The sequence below is a fragment of the Emys orbicularis genome, chromosome 12, assembly GCF_028017835.1.
Source record: "Emys orbicularis isolate rEmyOrb1 chromosome 12, rEmyOrb1.hap1, whole genome shotgun sequence".
Taxonomy (NCBI): Eukaryota; Metazoa; Chordata; order Testudines; family Emydidae; genus Emys; species Emys orbicularis.
The window spans coordinates 37,029,412-37,039,887 of record NC_088694.1 but is presented as its reverse complement, the minus strand read 5'-3'; the positions used below and the strand labels follow the sequence as shown (position 1 = coordinate 37,039,887).

General features: G+C 44.7%; 1 protein-coding gene across 1 annotated transcript; it reads left to right on the top strand.

The window, feature by feature from the left end:
- The first annotated feature begins 1,185 nt into the window (after nucleotides 1–1,185).
- LOC135887199 (olfactory receptor 5V1-like) lies at nucleotides 1,186–2,136 on the top strand. Its single transcript, XM_065414975.1, has one exon. It carries the CDS (start codon nucleotides 1,186–1,188, stop codon nucleotides 2,134–2,136), a length of 951 nt encoding a protein of 316 aa, XP_065271047.1.
- The last annotated feature ends 8,340 nt before the right edge of the window (nucleotides 2,137–10,476 follow it).

The window sequence follows — 10,476 nt, the reverse complement described above, 5'->3', positions numbered from 1 at the left end:
CTACACATTGTTCCATTGTTTTCCTAACAATGCCTGTTTTATTATTGTTGTTTGATTATTAAGAGAGAAATTGATAACTCTCTAGAAGTCCTGGGGAAAATGAGCCACACAGAGGACTGAGCGGCGGTAAAAATAAATCTTATCAAACACATGCCATTATTGTCAGTGGAATTATACAGTGGCTGAAAATATCTGATTCCTTTCGCTACTGGCACTACCTTGTGGCTGGCTGTGTGGCTCAGTTTCCAAAAACAGTGGGATTCAGTAACAGAGAGCAAAGCCATGAGCTGTGGACCGGGGTGTTGGATAAAATAGCATTAAAACAGTACAATCAGAGAGTGGGGGGAAGCCAATTTGGGGAGCTAGCTCATTGGGTTGTTGGTCCTGTGCGAGTTCATATCCCCCTTTACCCAGAACGTGAAGTTAATCGCGTTGGCAGACAACACCAGCGGGGAGCGGAAGCAAACTCACAGCAGGACTGAGGAACCAGTCAATTGCAGACAGAAACAAAACGAGATTCAATTGGCGAGTGTCCCTGTGGGAAAGGAACCAAAACACCAAGGTGGTTGTGATGCTGGCAAAGGAAATTGTAAGGAGAGTGAAGTGTAAATTTGGCATCAGTTTGTGATGCAACAGCTTAGTGATGTGTCTCTCTCCCTCTCTCACTGCAGAGGTCCAGGATGAATGTCAAAAAAAGGGGAAAAGAATAAAAGCAGGAAAGGGCTGGACCTTGTCTGATGGAGACTAACATAACCTGCTTTGATACCATGTTGATCACTGTCCCCACTCTTGGCTGAGACCACTAGAGCCTGCTAGCTGTTAGCTGAACCAATATTTTGTTTGCAATGCAAGAAGCCACAGTCCACCCTGGTGAGCCATGGACCACTTGTCGAAGTTACAAAAGACTAATACAAAATGGCTTTGCCAGTTTTGACATCAATATACACAGCGGTGTGTGTGGTTTTCTGCCTGCATCGATCTCTTCACTGACCGGAGGGGTGGATAATGGAATCTCCAAGATCTAAATAGGAAATTTGCCTCCAGAGTCTTGGTTCGTCACTGACCCCACAGGATGAGGGGCCTTATGGAATATTTATGAAAGTAAATTGATGCTAAAGCATGATAAAAATGTATCCTCTTCAGATTCCATTGTAAATTTTGGTTTCTTTCCCCTAGTTGGACCGCATGGCGAACCCAGAGCAAGTGAATCAAACGGTTCTCACAGAATTCATCCTACGAGGATTTGGGAATCTCCCTGAGCTACAAACTCTTCTCTTCCTGCTGTTTCTCATCATCTACATCGCAACCGTGGCCGGGAACGTCCTGATCTTTGCACTAGTTGTGGCTGATCAGCACCTTCACACCCCCATGTACTTCTTCCTGGGGAACTTGTCCTGCTTGGAGACTTGCTGCTCCTCCACCATTCTGCCCAGGGTACTGGCTGGTATCCTGACTGGGGACAGGACTATTTCATTTACTGGCTGCCTCACACAATATTATTTCTTTTGTTCTATAGTTGGTACAGAATGCCTTCTCCTGTTGGTGATGTCTTACGATCGGTATTTAGCGATATGTAAACCACTCCACTATGCAGCCCGTATGAGTGTCAGGGCCTGCCTCCAGCTTGCAGGTAGCTTTTGGATAGGTGGCATCATAGGTAGTGGCATATCAACATTGTCAATATCTCAGTTAACATTCTGTGGCCCCAGCGTTATTGACCATTTCTTTTGTGATCTCATTCCCCTTCTAAAACTCTCCTGCAATGACCCACACCTGATGGAAACATTGGCTGTTGCACTCGTGTTGCTTTTCTCATTCGTCCCGTTCCTACTTATCTTGATGTCCTACATCTGTATCATTGCCACCATCCTGAGAATCCCGTCCACCACAGGGAGGCAAAAGGCCTTTTCCACCTGCTCCTCCCACCTCATTGTGGTGAGCATTTATTATGCAACTCTGCTGACTGTCTATATGTTCCCAACCACCGACATCCTGAGTGACTTCAAGAAAGTTCTGTCTGTCGCCTACACCGTCCTGACTCCCCTGGTCAATCCCCTCATCTACAGCCTGAGAAACAAAGAGGTCCAGGAGGCCCTGAGGAAAGCTTGCAGGAAATTCAAGTTTGGACCATGCTAACCGGTCAATTTCCTTGGGTTAAAATAGATATAACATGGGCTAAGGTAGGGCCTGAACTGAAGCCTGCTGTAGTCCCCAGTCGTGTTTCCCTGAGCTTCACTGGGCTTCATGTCCTGCTCTTACACAGTTTCTCTCAACCTTTCCAGACTACTGTACCCCTTTCAGGAGTCTGATTTGTCTTGTGTATCTCCAAGTTTCACCTCTTTTTGAAGGTGAAACCATATAATTATGAAATAAATGAATTAGAATATAAAGATTTCAGTGTGTAGTCTATACAGCAGAGTACACAAGTCATTGTATGAAATTTTAGTTTAGACTTTGCTAATGCTTTTTCTGTAGCCTGTTGTAAATCTAGGCAAATCTCTAGATGAGCTGATGTACCCCAGAAAGACCTCTGTGTACCCCCAGGCTACACGTGCCCCTGGTCGAGTACCACTGTTCTTACAGCCCTGAGAGAAAGTGGAGACGGAGACACTCAAAACCTGAGACCTCAGTCTTGTTAGGGCCGGTATCCGATTCCACAGGTGGGATTCACTGGGCTGGTGGGAGACTTGAACTCGTGGCTGCTCAAAGTTCAGACAATGACGGGCACACACATCCCTGAAAAATCATATGCCTCCATTCTAAAAATATCGGGTTGCAATGTCAGCATGTAACTCCAATGTTAGAAAATTGAATAATTAACTTTTTTTTCATAGATTGTATTTCATCCCCAGGCTTCATACTAAGGAAGAGAAAATCCAAAGAAAACCCTCGGACCTGGGCCCCAGAACACAGGACACTCGCACAGGCTTCTTATTTGCCCATTTTCAGCAACAATTTATGGCCAGTTGTTTCCAGATACTTGGAATCTGAGTGGGATTTTTCAAAGCCTCTGGGCACCTGACCTGCTGGATGGGGCCCTGGAGGAGAATCAGGCAGGGGAACACACTCCTTCCCCAGGTTTGTGTGTTGTTCTGGGGCCTCGGCATCCAGATACATGGTGTGGGGCTCCACAGGGCATGGCCAGGGGCACTTACAGCCCATTTACTGCAAACACTTGGGTGCCTGCAGGGTTTGCCAACAGCCAAGCTGGGTTTGTGAATCCCAGAGGGCCGGAATAACTCAGTGTGCTTGTAGCAGGAAATCAACTATCGAGAGTCCCAGTCCACTGCCCTGTCTGCTCCACCACGTCCAATTGTATTTGACAATGGGACCGAAGGGTGTGAGGTGCCCAATTCCTAATCACTGTTGTCAGACCTCCCGTTATCTGTCCCTGACACAGGGTCTGCACAGGTCACTGCCCTCTCTTCCCTGTGTTCTCTGCGTGGGCTGGTCAAAGATACGGTCCCAACGCCTCCTTAAGGTGGTTCTCCCGTGTCTTTTTATTTACAGTGCTTATTACAGAGTCCCGATTCCCACAACACCAATCCCCACTCTGACCCTTCTCTGGGACTACCAGCCCCTGAGGCTTTTTGCAGCCAGTAGAGACAGAGCTGCAGTTCCTCTGTCTTCCCCCCAGCTAGCCTTTCCCCCAGTGATTTCCCTGGGCTTATACCTCCTCCCAGCCCCCAGCCCAGCTGGCTCCACTCAGCTCAGCTGATTCTTCTGAGCCTGCCCTTGTTAGAGCCGGCAGCTGAGCTCTTTGCTGAGTGTCTGGGCCCCTGCACTTGGCCGTTCTGCTGGGAAGCAGGGGAGGAGCTACCCCTTTGGCAGGGCATCCAAGGGGTTTCTACCTCAGCCCTGCCACAGTCCCCTTCATATCCAGTGTGTGGAATAAATGTGCAAGGCTTGTCTACACATACGAGATGCACCACTTTAACTATATCTGCCTATCCCTGCCGGTGACAGGGCCGTGTGCCCTTTGGCTGGAGAGCCGGGGGCGAAGCCAGCCCGGGCAAGAGAAGAGTCCCAACCTGAGGGGAATCAGGCCATTTCCAATAAAGGGCAGAAGGGGATGGGGAAGAGGCAAACTCAGGAGGCTGAAGTTCAGAGAGTGAATGAGGGAAAACCCTGCGACCGGGGGAATTGCTCCATTTAGGAAGAGCTGGGAGTGGCCTGCTAAGGAGGTCTGAACTCAGACTGTACGGGGGGAGTTTGGGATGTAGGCAAATGGAGGGAAGGTGTCATCTGCATTTTAGTTTTGAATGTTAAGTTAATAAATGAAACCTAAATTGGGGGCTGTTGCTACTGGACTGGGAAAAAAAAACATGTGGAATTTATTTTGGGAAGGAAGAAGGGAAACTGAGGTGAGGGGTCTGCATTCTGGCTGCCCTGAGGCCTCCAGTGGGTGCTGTGAGTGGGCCACTCATCTAATCTGACTGGATGCAACTACACTGATGTAAAGCTGCTTGTATGAGGATAGTTCATTCCGAAGGGGAATAAGCTATACCAGTCCATAGCTATATTGATTCGCTGTGTCCGCGCTAGAGGTGGTACTGGTAGAACGATTTCCAAAACAAAGTCACATCACTAACTCGAATAGTGATCCTGGTGCAAAATCCGTGTGGAGACCTTACGTAAGTAAGTCCCAGTGAAACTACGTCAGCCGATTCATGGCTTTGAAAAGAACTCCAGGAAACCAAGGAACCTGTCTGTCTTCTGCATTAAAATGGCATGCTGAGATTTTACGCTGATTTGCCAAGTCAAAAACAGCCGACTGACGGAAAGAGGCCTGACTGAATAATTCAGTTTACATACGTTGGGTGCGTCTACACTGCAGCCAGGGGTTTGAATGGAATCTCCTGTAGCCGCTCTAGCTGTACTCTAGCTAGCTCACTAAAAATAGAAACCGCGGTACCAGCTTCAGCACCGGCTGCACAAGCAAGAATGTACCCAGGGCCAAGGGGCATTGGGGGCTGCAGAGATGGGAAAGGGGCTGTCGTACTGTATTATGAAGACTAGGGAGAGCAGAGGGTGAAGTTTGGTAAAGACGTGGCCATGGTGTACAATGAGCATTAGGAGGAAGCCAGTGTTTTCTGTGTCCTTCCTATTGATCTCTATACGGCAGCTGATCACAGTGAATGGTAAATAGCCAGTAATAATGATTAAACCCTTGATTTCAGTTAAAAATATTCCTTAAATTATGGAGTCAATCAACTTGGAATTTAAAATTTAAGCCATGGTCTGAGAAGATTCTGGTCTATCTCTGTATTCTAGCCAGTTTCAGATTAGACATGCATCCTTTGAAGAGTTAAGCAATGGGATTTCATCCCTGTCTGCAATATTTTTTCCAGAGATTAATTTTAAAAAACCCTCTTTTTCCAAAATATAGTTGTGTGAGCCACAAATATTTAACATTTGGGTATTATGAGACACAAAGCTTTAGTGACACAAAATTATTCACACTGGTGATAAATTGGATGAGACATTACTGCATGATTAGGAAGCAAATTATGCTAGGAGAGGACTGGGAATAACAATCCTCTAGGTTTTTTTGCATTCAGAAATAAGTGGATATTTATGTTCTTCTGTAACTGCTGGAACACACATTCTGGTGGTTATCATTCATTCCAATACACCACCAAAGGGCCTATAGTTCTGGTTCAAGATTCTCTAATATGTGCTAATGAAGATTGATAATTTTCGGATGGAATGTTTTTGCCATCAGAAAATGCCAAATTGTCAAGATCAAAATGTTCCATGGGAAATTTCTACAAAATTTTGTGTAGGGGGAAGAATTGTGTAAAATACTAACAAAATGAAATATAATATAAAAAGAAAACAATAGAATAGAATTGAAAATAGAATAAATAACATAAAAAGAAATAAAACATTACATAAAATCTCAAAATACAATTTAAAATTAAAAGTCAGAATTGGAATGCAACGAAAAATTTGATCTCGTCGAATTTCCCATGAAATGTAAATTCAGGTCCTGAATAGCTCTAATAATGAGAAAAGCACCACCACATTTCTTACAAATTTCATACAGAATTTATTCGTCCCTAAGAGGGTAAATTTCCAGCTAAAATAATATTTGCAGCTTTTTTGGTTTGTGTTTTTAATGAAGATGGGATAGTTCTGTGCTCAGTAATACTGTTTCTACCCCCGGAGCTAACCACAGGGATTTTCAAACTTTGTTATTTTTGGCGTAAGATGCTCCCCTGGCTGTCTCTCTGTATGTAGTGAGCCCTATTGTGGAATAAGGAAACACGGTTAAAGAGAAGGACAGAAGTGTGTATGTAGAGCCGTGCCCACTTCTCTGTGCATATGCCATGAGTGTCAGGGGAGGAAACTGGATAAGAATGATTTTAGGTGTCAGTTCTGCTATACTAATTTGTTTCTCCCTCACACAGTATCTGCCCCAAACCGTCCCGTCGAGCTCAGTTCTGGATCGACCTCTGGCACAATTTGGTCCAAAGTGTTGGTGCCAGGGACCTGGACCTGATGGGGGATTCTACACTGCATCAATGTTAGCAGACTGGATCCTACGTAGCACTGAGTGCTCCAGCCCCCAGGCAGCAAAGCATGTAAGAATATGCTTCATTGTAAATGCCAGGGTATTCCCACTGAGGTCACTACAGTTCAAGGTGTGTGAGTGGGTTGCTGGACTGGCATCTGGGGAGATCTGTTCATTATCCCTGTTACTGCCAGGATATTTAATCCAGTGGACTAAAACAAGGGATTTGTCTTTCTAACACTGATGGAAAAGGGGAGAGATTGGCACTTTCAGGGTCACTGATGGTGAGTTATGCTGCACTGCACCTTAGTTATGCCAGTTACTTGTGATGGGTTTTTAAGTTATCTCAAGGGCACGTACAGACAGATTTCTAAAGGTATTTAGGTGCCTTCTGGGTTTTTCCAAAGCACCCAGGCTCCTCAAACTCACTGATTTCAAAGGGTGTTCACAACTTCAATGGTTTTAAAAGTCCCACCCAGGGCTGGATTCACAAAGGATCTGTGATAATTGGCCTACAAACTTACCCACAGTGGGCGCTAAACTGGAAGAAGTGATGGAAAGTTCATAGAGTGTCACGGTGAACAAGAACAACAAATGGGGATGGAAAAAAAATGCAAAGAAGAGACAAAAGACTGAATTAGTCCAAACGAAAACCCCTTTTGCTAGAACTCAAGGACGGTGTTACGGTCATGCCTGGTAAACGAGAACAGCATGAGAGTGCAAGTCAATGAACCAAAACTGGTGTGTGGAAATTCAAGCTAGTTGACAGATAAGATAGTGAGGGGATGGGCTATTGCCCCATCACTCCCTTTGGGGTTCTCAGAGAAAGAGACTTTGGGAGGAAATTTGGCCATCACCAAGCGGGCTGACCAAAAGACAAGAGAAGAGGAAGGTGCGAACTTCACCAGTGTGGGCTCGCACCCCCCTCCTGGCACCCTGGAATTTCTTCCTAATGAGGAGGTGTGGGGTAAAGCTTCATTTCAATGCTACCATAACTCTGTGCTCCTTGAGCAATGACCCGACCCGCCATAACCCACACGCACTCACTCTGCCTTGGCTGCGCACTCAGGTGCTAGGGCACAGGATAACTCTAGGGCACAGACGGGATGTGGAAGAGGCGTATGAAATTACTAACTATACATTGCAGCAAGGGGACTGGAGCTGGAGCATAATTCTCAATCCATCTCTTTGGCCGAATGAATATCTAAGTATTTCACACACACCTTCAACAGGAGCGAGTGAGAGAGGCCTGGGGCAGGGACCATCTCTTTGTTCTGTGTTTGTACAGCACCAAGCATATTGGGGCCCTGGTCCGTGTCTCGGGCTTCAAATAATAAAGGCTTTGTAGTTCTGAAGCTTTTCCTTCTCTGGTCCATTCCTTGAGTGGCCGGAAGAAATTTGACTCTGTTAACATACTGTCTACCTCAAAAACCTAAACAAAACATGCTATTCACTTTTCCTTCCCAATAATTTAATGTGCCCATTAGCAAAGTCTCAAGGGGAAATTCACATGCAGGGTAAACAATGACTCAGGAGAGACATATATTTTCTGGTGAGAGATACAAGGCAAAGCAAACCAAGGATATCAGCACAACTCGGGTGTCCAGCCAGAAACATGCAGATCTCAATACTGCTCTTCACTGCACTGTGTACCCACACAGACCCTACGTGCCTCTGCCAGTGGTGTGCAGGGTAGATGTACCTTGAGACAACTAAAATAGGTGAAGGGGTTGCAGATCAGAAACGGACGGCAGAACCAGGATCCTGCTCTCTGAAACGCCAAGTGACAGGTCACACGACAAATTCCAACATCTTCTATGTCAACCTTAAGGTAAATAAACCTTTCACACTCATCTTCTTTAAAAATAGATCATTCAGTACAGGGAAGAAAATGTCATTGTATCCATCACCTGCACAAAGGCATCATTTCCCTTTCGATGATGACAAGTCTTTTCCCTGGGCCATAGACAGAATTAACATGTTCATGTTGTAAAACATTTTGGTGATGGAAAACTCTCAGTGATAAGAATGAGAACATTACTGAGGACTTTCTATCTTCAGTACTGAGCAATGTTACCTATATTTTATCACACAAACATTCTGGGTTAGTACAGCTACGAGTGCAATGGGTCGTGGTCCATGAGTAGGTCTCCTAGGAGCCATTTCAATATTAATAATCAATAATAATCTCCAAAGAATTCAGTCATTATTATTATTATTATTATTATTATTATTATTCACATAATAATTAATATAGTGTTGTGACTGATACTGTTGTGAACTCCACTGTCTTAAGGTCATGGATCACTGTGGGTCCTGGCTTGTATACAGCTCCAAGAGGGAGGGTAACCACAGCTCTGTCAGGAACTAAAAACTTGGGGGCGGGGGGTGATGAAGGCAAGTTACTGAGACTACGCAACTCCAGAGAAGTTGCACCCTCCCAGAGATGGTTTGCATGTACTGGTTCAGGCTGGCTTTTCCAGAGACTGGTGGCATGTCTCCACTGCAAGAGATATCGGGGCACAAGTGCAGCTACGCCACTGTCATGTAGACACTTACTCCAGCGACTGAACGGGTTTTCCTATCTCTGTAGTAAATCCTCCTCCCCGAGAGGCAATAGCTTGGTGTGATGTTATCTCATTCAAATATGAACATGTAGATCATTGTTGCTACCACTGTTATACAATTGCAATGAATCTTATACAAAGTGTCAAGTAAGGTGTCAATAGGAAAGTTATGATTTGCTGAATATGATTGTGTTATTTGTATGCGTGTATCATTTTTGTATCTGAAGTTATGCATATTGGCCTCTTTCCTGCTCCAACCTCTGGACTATTATGAACTTGTGTTAATGGGCGCATTCTAACCTAGGAACTGAGGACATTCCAATGATTCGGAAGCTACCAGAGACTTAACAAGCCATCAGTTTATTCCATCAATGCTACAAGCCTGATCCAAGAACTTTGCATTTATTGAATATATTTGATTCCTTTAACAAATGGTAGCTCTCACCATTCTTCCTTTCTTTTTATCAATAAACTTGGGCCACAGCATGCTTATTGGGTAAGATCTGAGTTATATATTGACTTGGGTGCGTGGCTGGTCGTTTGGGATCAGAAGAACCCTTTTGTTTGATGAAATTGGATTAAATAATCATTCATCACTAAGTCTAGTGTTTTGGTGGTGGTACAAGGAGTGGAATGTTCAAGGAAACTGCTTTTCTGACTTCTTGCTAGCCAGTGTGGTGAGACAGAAGTTTACTTTTCTTGCTGGTTTGGTATATCCTATGGGGGGATATATGGTGTGTGTGTGTGTGTAGCAGACAGAATGTGCTTCTCAGTTTATGCTACATGAAAGTTTATCAGTTGTACCAGAGTTGGTTATGGATTTAACAAAAGCCCAGGAAGGAAATGTTCCTAAGTTTGTGTCTGCTAGGGAGAATGGCATTGTAACTAGGTTGCATCCAGTTAGTGTCATAGGAAATTCCCAGGGACCAGGTGATTATGGTGCTTCTATTTTGCCTGTTGCTAGTGTGTTGCTGAGTAAAGGTATGACAACTCTGTTTAACCAGGTTGATAGCATGACCAGGGCACAAGGAGAGCATGAAGGTGATTTAAGTGTGTTACCCACTGACAGTGTGGAAACTTGTAACAAGGAGGGAATGGTCCCTGAGCCTGCGGGTGTTGACCCTGGTAACCTGCATGTTGCCAGTGAGGAAAGCAGCAAAGGGAAAGAAAGTGCCTCTAACCTTTTAACTATGGAGTCTAGAAGCTTGCATAAAAGGGAATTGTGTGAAAATCCTCCCAATGTGCCAGAGGTGATTCTGGATTTAAGTGAAACCTGAAAAAGTCTATTGTTGCTCAGGAAAAAGTTCCTTTAGAGCAAGCCCTAGGTGAAGAGGGTAAGGGCAGAATTTCTGTGAAAGGTGGATTGTTTCTTAAAGGAGCTCCTAAGGAGAA

What these genes read in the sequence shown, in the direction of transcription:
- LOC135887199 (XM_065414975.1), top strand. Translation starts at nt 1,186, where the DNA reads ATGGCGAACCCAGAGCAAGTGAATCAAACGGTTCTCACAGAATTCATC.